At 37.6% G+C, this 15,558-nt stretch overlaps 2 protein-coding genes across 4 annotated transcripts in view; both read right to left on the bottom strand.

The window, feature by feature from the left end:
- Positions 1-1,597: 1,597 nt before the first annotated feature.
- Positions 1,598-4,868, bottom strand: c1ql3a (complement C1q like 3a). 2 transcript variants are annotated; one of them, XM_088001306.1, is made up of 3 exons: positions 4,637-4,855; positions 4,187-4,588; positions 1,598-1,785 (listed from the first exon to the last, which is right to left on the bottom strand). In XM_088001306.1, exons 1-3 carry the CDS (start codon positions 4,778-4,780, stop codon positions 1,606-1,608), a joined length of 726 nt encoding a protein of 241 aa, XP_087857432.1. In that variant the 5' UTR covers positions 4,781-4,855; the 3' UTR covers positions 1,598-1,605. The 2 variants fall into 2 exon arrangements, with proteins under 2 accessions (XP_087857432.1, XP_014832256.1); XM_014976770.2 differs by having other exon boundaries at positions 4,187-4,868.
- A 4,072-nt stretch (positions 4,869-8,940) lies between these two features.
- The window catches only part of rsu1 (Ras suppressor protein 1), a 28,897-nt gene continuing 22,279 nt past the window's right edge, over positions 8,941-15,558 (bottom strand). For both annotated transcript variants that reach the window (XM_088001154.1, XM_088001153.1), the window contains exon 9: positions 8,941-10,395. In XM_088001154.1, the coding sequence (XP_087857280.1) occupies positions 10,293-10,395 (103 nt within the window). In that variant the 3' untranslated portion in view covers positions 8,941-10,292. The remainder of the gene's footprint in view (positions 10,396-15,558) is intronic.

Genomic DNA, 15,558 nt, shown 5'->3' with positions numbered 1-15,558 from the left:
TTGATTAGAGTGTCACCAACTCCACCTCACTTAGCATCAGATTCATTCAAGAGTGTGGACTCGATCCACTGCTGACCACACAGTCCTGTCAATCACATATGGGAAAAGCCTGATAACAAAATTTGCTGATGATATTCCAGTCGGAGGAATCATTTCAGACATGATGATGGACAAAAAGGAAGTCAATCATTGGACAGCATAGGAGATGACCATAAACTTCAGGAGGTCTTGACCTCAGCACACGACCCTCAGTATAGAGTTGTTAATTCATTTAATTCCAATTTAGTTCATTTATGCAGTGACAGAACAATTGTCTCAAGACACTTTACAAAAAATGTTAAGTTAATGCAATTATTGACAGATTTCAAGTCAAGTACATCCATCTATCTATCTATCTATCTATCTATCTATCTATCTATCTATCTATCTATCTATCTATCTATCTATCTATCCATCCATCCATCCATCCATCCATCCATCCATCCATCCATCCATCCATCCATCCATCCATCCATCCATCCATCCATCCATCCATCCATCCATCCATCCATCCATCCATCCATCCATCCATCCATCCATCCATCCATCCATCTATCTATCTATGGAAACCCAGTAAACTGCATCGAGTCATTGAGTGTTAGCAGAAAGTTCAGCAGAGTGAAGACCTTTGATTACCTGTTCTGATTTAAAACAAAAAAAAAACCAATGCTGGGATTAAATGCAGCCAGCAGAGCCTGACAGAAACTGAACATCAAAGTCATCCAGCAGCTGCAGTACCACAGACATTCCTCTGTCCTGCAGAGGACAGTGAGGGGAGCTAAGGCGTGTCCCTCCTCTCTGTTTGAGAGTGGCTGCAGGAACAACGTTGTGAGTTTCATCATATTCCTCAAAGCCCTCATCAGACCGCCAGACATCTTTCTAAATAGCTGAACTTAATGCTAAGATTATCTATCTCACTTGTTGCACTTAGACATCTTAACTGTTTTAATTATTTGTATGTTTTCCCCATACTTATATGTTTATACTTAGAGATCACAGAGAAATTTCTTTTAGTTTGCATAAAGAAAAAAACAACAAAATAGATCTGATTTGAGAAACACCAGACAGTTGATGATTAGTTCCTCATTAATTGATATGTCATGTCAAATTATTGTGAAGTTCTACCAGCATTTCTTTCAACTTGTACTTTGTACAAACATTCTAGCAGCTGAAACAATATGTACATTGTTTTTTTTTGGTAACACACCTTGTTTAGAGGACAGTGATATATTTTACTTTGTATCTTAATAATTGATTTAAATTTGAATTATTGTTTACAACTCATTTCTTTTACATATTTGCTAAAAAGCATGTCAAATCATAGGACTGACAGTAATGTTATCTCAGTGTTTTCCAGTACTGGACTTCAGTGTCCTCTGCCCTGCATGTTTCAGATTTTTTTCTACATCAACACAACTATCTTTTAAAACACAAAAGCAACTAAAATGAAGAGTTTTAACAATTTATCTTCAAAATTCAGAAGATTTAGTTTACAGAGAGAGAATTATATTTTCTGTTTCACCAGCAAAGTAACGTTATGACAACTGTTGTGTGTAAAGCCAGCATCTAATCAACATAAATGATAAATCCAGAGAAGGTGCTGTACTTGTTGTTGTTGCCTCCATGAGCTTTGCCTCCATCTAGTTTGATGTAGATCTCGTCTCCTGGCTCCAGATGCAATACGGCGCTGTTACTGGCATAGTCATAATTTTGGTCAGCATCCTGGGCTATGGCACTGGCACGTACCTGCAGGAATATGAAAATAGACAAACACAACTTAGAGTTTTGTATTCATCATCATAATTGGCCTATCCTGAGCATATGCACAACCATAGAATTAAATGGGATATAATAATTCTGGTAACACTTTATTTGAAGGGGGTTGAATAAGACTGTCATGAACATGAATAAGTCTTCATGAATATTTATGACTGTTGTCATAAAGTGTCATTCGGTAAATTATGACACTAGTATCTATTTTTTACTTAGCTTATCCAATTCTGATTACTTTTTCTTCAAAATCTCTGGATTTTCCCATTTTCCCATTCAAATGCTCAGAAGCATTTGAATGGGAAACTCAGAAGTGAGGCAGCAGTGAACTGAGCCTCACCTGGACTGATCAACTTCTCGCCAACTGCACAATCTTTAGTATGACAATTGAATTTTTTTTTAGAAATTAACTATTACCAACTTTCTTCATGTTCTTTTATTTTGGACCATGAGTGAGAACCACATGTGCGAAGCTTATAGTCGTCGGTCTCGGATTGAATTTCACTGACTTGGGGTTTATACCCTGCTTAAAATGTATCATGTTGTGCATATGGTGCAAAAATGGTGTAAAAATTCAGTACGTTTTTTTACTTCTTACAATGTAACTTGTCAAATGTTGAAGGAAATTCACTCTTTTGGAGTCAATATAACACCATAAGCTAGTGTTACTGGAAATTCTCTAAAACAAGTGTAAAAAATATAACGGAATCATAGACTATTTTACTACAAATGTACATTTATTGAAATCAACAATAACTTTAAATATTTACTCAATATTTTTCAGATATACAGCTAAAACTTAACATAAAATAAATATTTGTAGGACAAAAGACATCTTCCATGTCTTGTATGGAGTTTATAGATGGCATGTTATTAAGGGTGGTGATGGTGGAGGTCGGTTTGCTTCCTGGTCTGCCCATCCTCAGTGTTTGCCTCACCCACCTTGCCTGCTAGTGATGCGTTCATGAAGTCAGTTTTCAGTATATTTAGGCAAGTTGTAGTTTGTTATTGTCCACAAAAAAGCTTATTTTCAAAGCAGACATGTTTGTATCTAAGTAAATTTTTACGCCACGTTAATTTTAATAAATGCCGTCTTGACAACCCTAACAATCCAAATTTGAGGATTAAAGGACTAATGTTCCAAGAAGATCTTAAGAAACTCTTCTATGCATGTAGTTGATTTGAATACTCAATGTATTTCCACATTTCCCCCCTAAAAAATAAGACAGCTGCAGCTGATCCTGCTGCACTTGTGTTACCTGCTTGACTGGGATACATTTTTTCAGGAACTGTCCTGTGATGAACCATTCATATCAGTCAAGAATACTGAGAGGCAGTGCAAACAATTAAATATTGTTTAAGCTTAATTTTTGCAGGTGACTATACTTTAAAGATATTAAGTGGTCAACATTATCAACACTCTCAGCCCTTATTTGATGTGCCATCCCACACTCCTGCTTTACTGCACATCATTAATGTCAGGGAGTCTGCCCTCATAAAACAACATTCATAAGTCAGGAAAAAGGCAACACCTTGCAAAAACAAATTGACCACATTTTATTGCACAGCATCGCTAATGCAAACTGTGGTGCATGAAGTTTACTGTGTCTCTTGGCTAAAAACTTACCAAAGCTGTTATCAAAGATACTGACCACGCTCACATTACTTGCACTTGTCCATTTAGACCAGTGTTTCTCAACCTTTTTTGGGCCAGCGCCCCCCTTTTGTAAAAATGACCACCAGCGCCCCCTGCCGTCCTCTGAACGCCCCCTGGGGGGCGGTACCGCCCTCGTTGAGAACCGCTAATTTAGACTATTACTACTTAGAGCTGCTGAACCTGAGTGCTGACTCTTAAAGCTTGAGTTTGTAATTATATGCTTCAATTTAACACAAGAATTTGTCCATTTTTGAATTTACTTGTTTTAATCTATCCTCCATATTCTGTTATTGTTTGGATTTGGTTTCATGATTAGTTATCACTATAATTATTTATTAATAGTCATTTTTAGAGGATCAGCACTACAGTTTGGATGCAACTGAACTATATCCTACAATACAATGAGAAAATGCAATCTTGGACTTTTTTTATTAGTTGTATTGAAATATTAAGATAGATGTAATCATTTTGGCAGCGTGTGTGTTGGTCAATTATCTCAGAATGTTCTGGACAGGTGGGCTATTGATGCTAAAACCGTATGTATTATGTAAATGTTGCTTACTGTATTATGTGAACTGAAAACGTTATGACTTGTAATTATGACTAACATAACTGCTTGTAGGCATGTATTGCAGAAAAGAAAAGAACGGAAGAGGAAAGAAAAAAGAAAAGAAAATATACTTTCATTGTCCTTTGTTCCCCCCAAGTTCAAAGTTTTACCTGATTGTTTTTGCAAAGATCCGCCCACATACTGGTCCCATCTCCTCCACGCATCAGAACGTGATAAGTGAAGAAATAAATCCCAGGGATGGAACAGGTGAACTTTCCAGAAGTTGGGTCGTAATGATTTCCCAAATTGGTCACTACGTCGTCAAATTTGAGCACTTCGTATCCTTCGTGCTGCTTTTTCAGTCCTGCGTAAAAGGCGATCTTTGGCACAGTGCTGTAGGTGGCGGCGCTGATTGCGCCAGCAACTGCGCTGGGTCCCGGGGGTCCTGGTAAACCAGGTTTTCCCGGTTCACCTCTATTTCCTGGTGGCCCAGCTGGACCGGGGTGTCCCGGTTCACCTGCAGCTCCCCTTGGTCCCACCTTACCCGGACGACCCGGTTCTCCTCTGGGTCCCTGGATAAAAGTGGGCAATGACTGCAGGAGGCTGTTGTCCCGGACCGCGTCTGGAGCGCCGGTGCTGCTTGGAGTAGTTGTGCTGTATGGGTCACACACCATCCTACAAGCGCCGAGCATCTCGTAGTGCGTAAATGTTCCAGCTGAGCTCACCAGAACTGGGATAAGGACAACCAAAACCAGAACCATCATGATGCCCAGGACCCCCGCTGCCACCAGTCCCTTCCTGCCAGCGAGCCGCGAAAGCGCAGGACGGTCCTGCTGTCTGCGTTTGGGGGAAATTTTGGCTGGCTAGAGAGGTAAACCTCAAAAGACAAAATATGCTCCTTTTATGATGAGTGACTCTTTCAAAGAAACTCTTCAGTCTTTGTTCTCCTGCTTTGCTGGAAAATCTCCGAAACGAGTTTATAATCTTAATTCCAGCAGTGGATCTGAAGATAGATCTAAAAGTAGATCAGGGGAAAACAAAGAAACAAAACAAATGGAGGCAGCAAGGTGTAAGAGTGAGGTCGAGAGAGAAAGAGAGAGGGAGAGAGAAAGAGAGAGAGGGAGAGAGGAAAAGAGAGAAAGAGGAAGAGAGAGAGAGAAAGAGGGGGAGAGAGAGAGAGGGAGAGAGAGGAAAAGAGAGAAAGAGAGAGAGAAGAATTTGTGAACCAAAAATTTAATTTGGGATAGTTATACAATATGTATTTCTATGTATTACTGGCAACTGATCCAGTATAACAATAGTTTCAAGGTAAATAAACACGAGAAGGACACTTTCTTCTCAAACCTGCATCACAGTGTTCATTAAAGGCTAAACTTTCAAGTCTTCCTTCGACAGTTGGGGCTGTACTAACACTGTCCACCTATAAATCACCATGTGAAAATCAATGGGATTTATTTAGCCTGGGACTCATTGTGTCCTTGGAACAGTATGAGATGAATTCAGAAGAAAACGAGAACTCTATAAACTCAATGAAATGAGGAGAAACCAAAAGTATTGACCAATGACAATAGATAGTTTAGACCTGAATAAGAAAGTTTGTGAAATTATTTTTCAGCTTATCTTGAATCATCCTAAAAAGCTCATTAAGTTAAAAGCCTGATTTAAATGATTGGATGTCACCAGTTCAGCTTTGGCTAAGTCCATTACCACAACTAGACATGGTGATCCTGTGGAGAGTCTGGGTAGAGTGTTTGACAACCCACTGAATGTTGTACCCCGTACCACGAAGATTGTTAAAAAGTGTGGTAACTGTAACAGTATAGTCTGCAAATGTTGAACCATTTCAATGTCAGTAAGTAAATTATGTCCACATTCTACAGCTCACTTATAAGCAGCATTTTAACATTCTCCATCATTAGCTGTTTTCGTTCCGTCTCTGTGCAAAATAGAAGTCTACAGAGCATTGTTAAGATTTTTTGTAGAAAAAAACCCCTGTTCTCCTCGCAACAATTTGTGAGCAACAAATATTAAGAAAAGCTGTCCATATCTTTCTGGACCCTGATGACCGTCTGGACCCTGAGCCAGCCGGCTCTCTCCTGGACATAGGCTCCAGTGCTACCGAAACTACAAGACCCAGAGGAACATGTTGCTTTTGTCCCCAGGGTCAAAAGCAACCGTCAACATAATGTGTTGAGTGATGGCTCTTCCCAACACAGAGCCATCACTGATCAGGGTCCAGCTGACCCTCCCAACACAGGGGTGCCACCAGGAATCTTTGGCCCCATGACAAAAAATTAGATTGGTCCCCCCCATGTACCTGCTGTCACAATTTTTTGATTCTATTTGATTCATCAAAAGCGTCGCAGTTTTAAAGGCTTGCATCTGCCTTGCTTTCTTTGGTCCAATACTGATAATAGCACAATATTTACTGCTAGTGAATTTTACATGCAACAGTAAAATGCATATTGTATGTATACTTGCAAACAGTATGCAAATAAGTTGCTTAAATTTTATTTATCAGTTTTAGATTACTGAAATGTCTCTCCATGAGCAACAGTTACAGACAACATGCAAAATATACATGAAGCAATCCAGACTTCTCAAACAATGTTATGTAGTTGCATTTTATTCAAGCTGCAGTAGATAATTTTAATTAAAAAAAAAAATTCTCCATATTTGTTAAAGCTGTCACCATGTTGTGCCAGTTTGTTATGAGACAGATAATCTGTGAAAACAATCAATCTCCTCCCTGAACTATTACTATCTAAAGTAATGCAACGTTCTGACCAAAAACAACCAATCAGAACCAAGTGGACGCTATTAGTGCTGTCAATCAACCTCATTCATTCTCTGCTAAATGTGCTCCTGCCACTGATTAGTTGTTTCTAGCACTGGGAGAAGGCAGAGGAAATACATTTTTCACAGATTATCTCTCATGCCATACTGTCACAATATAATGACCGTCAACATAATTTGTTGAGTGATGGCTCTTCTCAACACAGCGCCATCACTGATCAGGGTCCAGTTTTAACAAATATGTAAAAAAATATATATAATTTTTAATAAAAGTTACATACTGCAGCTTTAATTTTACTCAGGAGAGGACGGGTCAGGAGGGATGTGGGTTTAGAGCTGCTGCTGACTGAGAGCAGCTCTATCTGTTGTTAAATGGTAAAAGATACAGGGACAAGTTGAATATATGAATATGTTGGTAATTTCTTTCCTTAATTCATTAAATGCTAGTGAAATGGAGGCAAACAGTAGTCTGTAGCTAAGCTAACTATGCTGAGTGGTTGATAATCTCACACAGTCTCCTCACCTCTCTTGGAGAAAAACTGGGTTACAAATTCACACTCTTACCTTTTTCTCTCTCCCTCTATTTTTTTTTTTTTTTGAAAACCTGATTTTATCATTTTTCTTAGTAGCATAGTAACTGCTAGAGTGGTTCTTGTCTTCTACTGTCTGCTGCTGAACAGCGTCACCGTCGAGCACTAAGCAGGAACAAACATTTCATGCAGATCCAGGGGGGTTCAGGGCAAATATGTGCTTTTTGGTCTGGGAGTGGAAACATTTAATTTTTACTGCTAAAAACAATTTTAGAAAACACAATATAATTAATTTTGTAATTGACAGGGCCCCATTTATTTTTATTTCTATGAACAGAAAAAGAAAAAAAAGAAAAAAAAAGAAATTGTGGAGGGCCCCCTGTTGGTCAGACGCCTTTAGAATTGTCATAACTTTCCCCCCTATATGGCGCCCCTGTCCCAATACATCTATGAACTTTGGCTACATAATTACTGCACACTGCAGTCACAAATCACACTGCACATTTTACTACATGCTTATATTTAGCAGCATCAATTTTACAAATTCTTTTGTTTGAATTATCACTTTTGAGTCTATTTGTTCTGCACTTGTGAACCTGCCCCTCAGTGACAAATAAAGTTATTTGAATTGAATTGAAAGCCCTGTTAAAAGCATGTGCACAACTTTCCAGTATGTACCAACGTTAGGCACCAACACAGCAACTTTTAAACTGTTAGCATCTGAAAGTCCACGTATAACTGTAAATCATTTCTACAAAACAAATGTCATATTGTATCTTATGGAAGCATTCAGCTGGCAGAACTAGAAAATCATTTTAAGAACACTGTTTTTAAATCTAATAATATAACAAACAAAATAAACAGGAGTAAGAAGAAACTGATCTTTTCACAGTTTCTTCTAAAGGACACTCAATGCAAGATGTTGCTGTTTTACTGTTGCCTCCAAACGACAACCTGTTTTGGTTTTAATGAGATATAAACCTCATAAGAAACATTCTCATTCTTTGATGTTTCTCTGTTCATTTCCTAGCTCTGCCTGTCAAATGCTTCCATAGTATCTATTGGAAAACATTGTAGAAAATATGTCTGTCTGACCTGTGACAAATGAAGGCCTCAGGAGTTCTGAGCTAACCTTAGACTTGCTGAAGTGATTCAGCTAATTGGATTGTGATGTTTTTCTAAGACTTTAACTCTCCGGTTATGGAATGAGTGGAAGAGAGATCGCCCAGGGCTCACCGTTTGAGGATTACTTCTGTAAGCCATGCTTTATCTGAGGTATCTCAAAGATATGAGGCAAAACTAAAGATTTCACTAATTGTAGATCATATCACTTATGGTGACAAAAATAAACATAAAAATAAGACATTAAATGATCAGTCTCCTGCTTCTGTCCAGAGGAACAGCAGCACAACTAATCACTAGGATAATGTTCATGTAGTGTGCTCTAAATTAAGAAATGAAACAGTAAACATTATAAAAAATAATTGGCTCTATATGTAAAGTTCTTTTATGACATGATACGACCGGTTAAATGAACTGACCTGAATATAAAATTACAGAAAATAAGTTACAACTTAAATCAAAACAATGAACAGTGGTTCATTTCTCAAAAAGTTTATTGACAAAAGCAAAATATGGATTTTTATCAACTTACTTGTGGCAAAAGAAAAATGTTCCAACAACTGATTATGCATTAAATATAAAATGACATATATCTGAAGGCACAGAGATAAAAATGAGAAGAATCAAAGGGATTCTGTGAGGACAGAGGAATGGATGCAGTGAGTTCATCAGCTTCATTTGTTTCCAGTCGTGAAATGTCTGAAACTCTTCAGAAAATCAAAGCTCAATGAAAAAACCCAGCTGCAAACGTGAACTGGGGCCCCACATCTCATTTAGGACAAAATGTGAAAAAATTATATGTACTAAGATCATTACATAAACCTTTAGGGTATTATTATGGATTCATGTGTTTATATATGTATATAAAAAAACCAGTTGGTTAATATTTGTGTTTTCTTCATATTTTATGTTATCTGTGGTTTCTCTACAAACTCTGCCATTACTGGTTGCCAGACACACAAATATGCAAACAAGGCTGGTGATTATTTTCTCAGGATATATTACCAGCAGGCAACATAATATTTGTAATAAAAGTAAAAAGTAAAAGAAATTTCAAATTTGAGAAGCAAATAAAAACTAAGAGCGAAATAACAGGTAAATATTTTAAACACTTTTCAGTCTTTTCTCTTACATGTTAGATGTCTAGAAGCTTTTAAAGTAAAGACTTTCAGCCTTTACTTTAAAAGTTCATGCAGCATATTGTGAAGCATGTGCTTAAGAAAACCAAGCAAAGCAGATGTTATACCACACCTGTTTAAACTGGACAAAGGAACCAGGGGAAGCATCATCTCTCATCACTAATTTAAATTTTAAACCTCAGATTTCCTCGGTGTTTCACTCTGGCTGCTAAAAAGAAGTAACAGGATTGTAATGAACTGGAAAAACCAGCCAAGACAGAAAACACAGATTAAAATAAGGAGCTAAGATCAGTGAGAATACACAGCTGTTAACCGGGATCTTTCCGATTTTAATACTGTAGAGTCTTCATTTTCATTTATGGGAAAGTGCAGAAGTAATAATAGTGTGTAAAGTCATTTAGCAGCCGTCTTCCACAAGTATTTTTAAGCAACGTGTCTTTTTCATTTGGCATAGAGCTCTTAATAAGCAAGATACTTTTTCCACAAAGTGTTAACAATGTAAAATTCCCTTTATGTATGTAAGCTTACTTCATTAGCACATAAAGCAAAAGGAAACAAAAATGCACAAAGACCACTGAAGATTGAAAATAGGACATTCAAAAACATCCCAACTTGTTACGTAACAGGAACATGAGAGGCAGACAGTTTGGCTGAAGGGTGAAGGCTCATCTCCATGCTCAATTTCCTCTTCATTTGTTCTTGGCAGCAAGTGGTTTGCGGCTGATCTTCCTGCTCTTGTCACTGCTCTTCTTCGGAGGCTCTGGGTTCGCCTGCATGTGTCTACCATAGAGACTGGGAACAAAGCAAGAAGAATTATGAGCAGACGGATTTAAAATCCTCATGCTTGTGATCTGAGAAAAAATGTTTTGATTCTGTAAAAGTTGTAAGAATTTGTTCATCAATTTGGCAAATAAAATGATAAGTCAAATCTCTTAGTCCAGAGAATAATGCCCACAAATGTGTATAAGCAGCATTAAAAAAAACAAACTGAAATATTGTGGACTGGCACACAGAGGTGTGATCATCCTCAGCAGGTAGTATCTGATAAAGAAAGTAACGTTAGGAAAAAATTTTATTAGAAGCCATAAAAATACTTAGGTGTGGAGTTTTTCTCAGTGGTTGCAAATGTTTAATGTGATTCACTTAGTGCCAGTTCCACACTTACAGGCCAACATCCTTCTATGCCACTGCTGTCTGTCACACTTTCTTCCCCTTGGGTGTCTGGCATACACAAGGCTAGAGGCTCAGTGAGGTGGAAAAGCCCAGACCCTCTTACTCCTCCCTACAGCCTTGTTAGTCCACTTCTTACTGTACATCAAGCTCAGATGGGGTCTTTAACAAACCTACTTCAGCTCTCTCTCTTTCTAGGCTTTGACTCAGTTTTTAAAAACCAAATCATTTCATTTTTATTTCATATCTGTAAGTCAATCAAAGAGTTTGTTTTTTACAAAGCCCAACTAAACAGGAAAAACTGTAGTGCAGTAAAGAGCAGTAACTACAGTTTGAGAAAAATGAAGAAAAAAGAGAAATTAAGGACTGGAGTAATTATGATCATCTGAGGTATCATTACATGACATTACAGGTCATCATAAGCACAGAATCTTACTTCCTGTTAAGAAAATTAAAAACAAATCAATATGGATTTAAAAGTCATACTGAAAATGCAATAAAAAATACTGATATAATACATTTTTATTTGAGGCTTTGCTTACACAAGACCTCTGTCTGTAAACATATGAGCTGTAATTTGAAGTTACAGACTTGGGCTATAACCTTAACGGGTTCTTTGGTGTGTGTGTTGGGGGGGTTTAGTTTAGAGTGTCACTCGTGTCTAGTTTGTTAGTTATAAAATAATTAATCAATAATAGTAGAAATGTACACTTACATAGACTTTAGGATGCTGTATTGGCCTATTTATCAGATTTTGTGAGTTTTTCCATCCTGGGGTTAGGGTTAGTACAACAGTAGCCCAGGATGGCCACATAGAGACATAGCAGAACGAGAGAGGAGACCACCCTCATTAAATGACTAATTCTGAGGCAAAAATATATATAAAAAAAGATTATTTTCAGATTCTTAGCCAACTATTGACAGCATAATTCAGATTATTATATTACATTTCTGCCAACAGATGATAACCTTAGGCATATCGGTACCATCTACATTATGCTTGCTGAGGATGTTGATGTCAATCAGGCCCACAAATGAGTTTGTTAAAAAATAAATTCAGTAAGATGTAACCATTTAGATTCAGGTGAACAGCAGCATTGAATGGCCTTTGTTTGTCTGCTATTCATTTACTACCACATTTCTTTTAACCCAGCTGTACCAGAGAGGAAGTTAACTGGTCTCACCATACTGTGACAACATGGTGACAGTTTCAGCAAATATATAAAAGATTTTTTTTTTCCTAAAATGTACATGCTGCAGCATTGAACTGCCTTTGTTTGCATGCTGTTCATACCCTGTGGTGGCTACACGATTTAGCTGAATAGTCTTACTCTGTACTTTCAATTTCTACTTATCTGGAGCAAAGTTTAGTGCTGGTTTACAGTTACAGACCTGGAAATAGTGTTGATATTTTGTATTTTTTTCAGATGACACATAGCTATTAACAGTAAATTAGAATGTTCACCATCTGAGTATCTTCAATCCATTTGGAAATAATCCAGTGTGTGTGTGTGAATAAGGATACTAAGACACCTGCAGGAACCAAAGGTTTCATTTTAAAAGCCAGAGCCGCTACCAGATACTATCTCACCTCAGAAAACAGACTTCAGTATCTAAGGTAACTTAAGGTGCTTTTCTACTGGCAAGTCACGCACTAACCAGTTAGTGCGTAGTTCGGTTTTACCCCTGGTAGTGAGTTTTTCCATTACCCGCTCTATTCCTCACTATTGTGGGAGGGCCTTTAGCACAGCAATTGATCAATTCTCCGCTGATGTTTGCAGTGACACTCAGCCATGGAGAACCTCAAGGTTATGGTTCAGATGGACTTAAAAATATTATTGGTTGTTTTGGTCAGAACGGTGCATTACTTTAACCAGTAATAATAATTCAGGAAGGAGATGGAGGAGATTGATCGTTTTCATAGATTATCTGTCTCATAACAAACTGCTACAACAGTGTGACAGCTTTAACAAATATGGAGAAAACATATTTTTTATTAAAATTATGTACTGCAGTTTGAATAAATTGCAACTACAGAGAATTTTTGAGAAGTCTGGATTTCTTTATGTGTAGTTCCATGTTGCTTTTGACTGTTGCTCATGGGGAGACATTTCAGTATCTAAAACTAAGAAAAAAATTTAAGCAACCTACCTGCATACTGGATGTGGACTGATGGATGTAAAATTCATGAGCAGTAAATATTGTGCTAATTATCAGTATTGAACCACAGAAAGCAAGGCAGATGCAAGCCTTTAAAATTGTGACGCTTTTTATGAATCAAATAGACTCAAAAAACTGTAACAGCAGCTGCGTGGGGGGGCCAAAACTAATTTTTTGTCAGGGGGCTCAAGATTTCTGGCGGCGCCCCTGATCACAGATTACAAGGCTGCTCCTTTGTCCTGCGAGGACAGAACAGACTTTCTGAATGCACTTAACTACTTTGGTTGTTTTAAAGCCCTCAACAGCACTCCTGTGAGAAAATCCAGTTCTCATCCAGATGAACAGATACTCAGACTGTAGACAGCTGATGTTCAAACGACTTTGAGACGACTCAACATGCATAAAGCAGCAGGTCCTGATAACATATGAGGTCTGATTCTCAACAAATGGCTCACGTCCTCACTGACATATTTAACACCTCACTGAGCTGTGCTATCATTCCATCCTGCTTCAAGACAGTCATCATCTTTCTAGTAACCAAAAGACCCACAATTTCATCACTGAATGACTACTGCCCTGTTACACTCAATCCCATAATGATGAAGTGTTTCGAGAGACTGGTGAAGGATCACATCATCTCAAAACTTCCTTCCTCTTAATCTGCAGTTTGCCAACTGCTGCACAGAGGACGCCGTTTCCTCCACACTGCACTTGAGGCTAAAACACCTGGAGGAGAAGAATACTCGTGTGCGAATGCCGTTTCTGGACTTCAGCTCAGCATTCAACACAATTACCTGGTGAGCAAACTAGCTCCCCTTGGGCTCAGCCAATCACAAAAGACGCCTTCTGCCCTCATCATGATCTGTTCTCCCTGCTGCCCTCTGGGAAAAGGTTCAGCAGCTTCAAAAACAGAACAACCAGATTTCATAAGGATGCTAAACTCCCATTAGTTAAACTTTTTAATTATATATATTTACATTGATACTTTTATTACTTATTCATTTATTTATTATTGGAGCCTTGCAATTAAATTTAGTTCAATTTGTGCATTTTTGTACATTTTCCAATAATTGCTCCAACACTTGATCTTTTTTCACCAAGCTGCTTGGTGACAGACCTTTCCAGCCTTGAGGAGCTCTTGAGTTTTGTCTCTGGTGTCTTTGGACAGCTCTTTGGTAATTGGAGTCCTACTGATTGTGCAGGTGGACAGGAGTCTTTATGCAGTTAATGAAGAAGAAGTGGAGTGGAGGTGAACCTCTGAGAGGAGGCCCAACAGGTCTTTGAGGGCCAGAATTTTTGCTGATTGGCAGATGTTCAAATACTTATTAGGATCAGTAACACATATAAATATTTTTTTTAAAAAATCATTCATTGTGATTTCTGGATTTTTTCTAAATTATGTCTTTCAGACCCTCCATGATTTCTAAGTGGAAGAACTTGCAAAGTCCCAGGGTGTTCAAATATGTATTTTCCTCACTGACATGGATGTGTGAATGTTTGTCAATGAAGCTACCAAATTTCATTATAGTCCACATATTTTTGACATATTTTATTTTTATGAAAATTAAATTAGCGGTCGAAAATTAGTACTAATAAAAAATGGTACATCAACATTTAACTTTTTTCTATACATAGAAAGTATCTCAGCTATGCATGCTCGGGGTGAGGGATTGCTGCAAAGTCAAAGGCACAATGTAAGTGACTATCAACTGGCTCTACATCAGCAGTAAATGTTGCAAATCATTCTGCTGGGTTTGCTTAGAAAGAAAACGTTTTACCATAAACTCAACTTGATTATATTGTTTAATAACCAAGTTCAAATTTGGGATGCATGTAATTGACTTGGAATATGTCTGAATGAATTTACTTTTGTTTGTAAAGTGCCTTGAGATGAATCATGAATTGGTGTTCAATAAAGAATTGACAACTGAATTAACTTGCTGCAAAATGGCTGAAGGTCATCTAAGTGATATTCTAAAAATTACCCTTGATATAAGCGGGAATAAATTTCCTTTATTATATTTAGAAGTTAATCTTAAAAATATATATTTTCTTAGTTTTTATTGTTTTGTTGTATAATCTAATTTTTTCACTAATGTTAAAAGTAGTATTACATATCTATTGGTTGTTGCATGTGTCACATAACTAACCTTAGTGCTCACTCACTAATCTGTGTGCTGAAGAACCTGGAGAGATAGTGACCTACACTACAAATATTCAATTCTGTAAACATCAAAAAGCTGAGTTACATAGGATAATTTACCACTTTTGTATTTGCATTTGTGTGTGTGTGTGTGTCTGTGTGTGTGTATGTGTCCATGCCTATTTTTCTACTCAAATGGTGACTTGCAAGAACCAATTAGCAGCAGAGGAAAAGAGGGGAATAGATTCCGATTCCTCTGGCTGATTTTATGGAGTTCTCCTATTCCATGTTGGCTTAATTAAGCCCAGTCAGTTCTTTTTTCACACAGCTGCGTTTGTGTCAGCAAGGAGAAGAAACATTTGGTTTTCTATTTTCTATTACTCTGGTGTGTGTCTTTTTAAGAAGTTAAAAACTAAGTATGTGTGAATGTGTTTGTGAGTGAAGTGGACGAGGCCAAAGGCCATTGACTTGATGGCCTCTCT

Source organism: Poecilia mexicana, unplaced genomic scaffold, assembly GCF_051168715.1.
Source record: "Poecilia mexicana isolate PSO_F unplaced genomic scaffold, ASM5116871v1 scaffold_20, whole genome shotgun sequence".
NCBI classification, from domain to species: domain Eukaryota; kingdom Metazoa; phylum Chordata; class Actinopteri; order Cyprinodontiformes; family Poeciliidae; genus Poecilia; species Poecilia mexicana.
The sequence above is the reverse complement of the archived record's forward strand: the minus strand, read 5'-3'. Positions and strand labels throughout refer to the sequence as shown.

Excerpts from the sequence above, each read along its gene's own strand:
- c1ql3a (XM_014976770.2), bottom strand. The coding sequence starts at position 4,780 with ATGATGGTTCTGGTTTTGGTTGTCCTTATCCCAGTTCTGGTGAGCTCA. Across the intron at positions 1,786-4,186 it reads ATCTTTGCAAAAACAATCAG|GTACGTGCCAGTGCCATAGC; the intron begins GTAAAACTTTGA and ends ATATTCCTGCAG.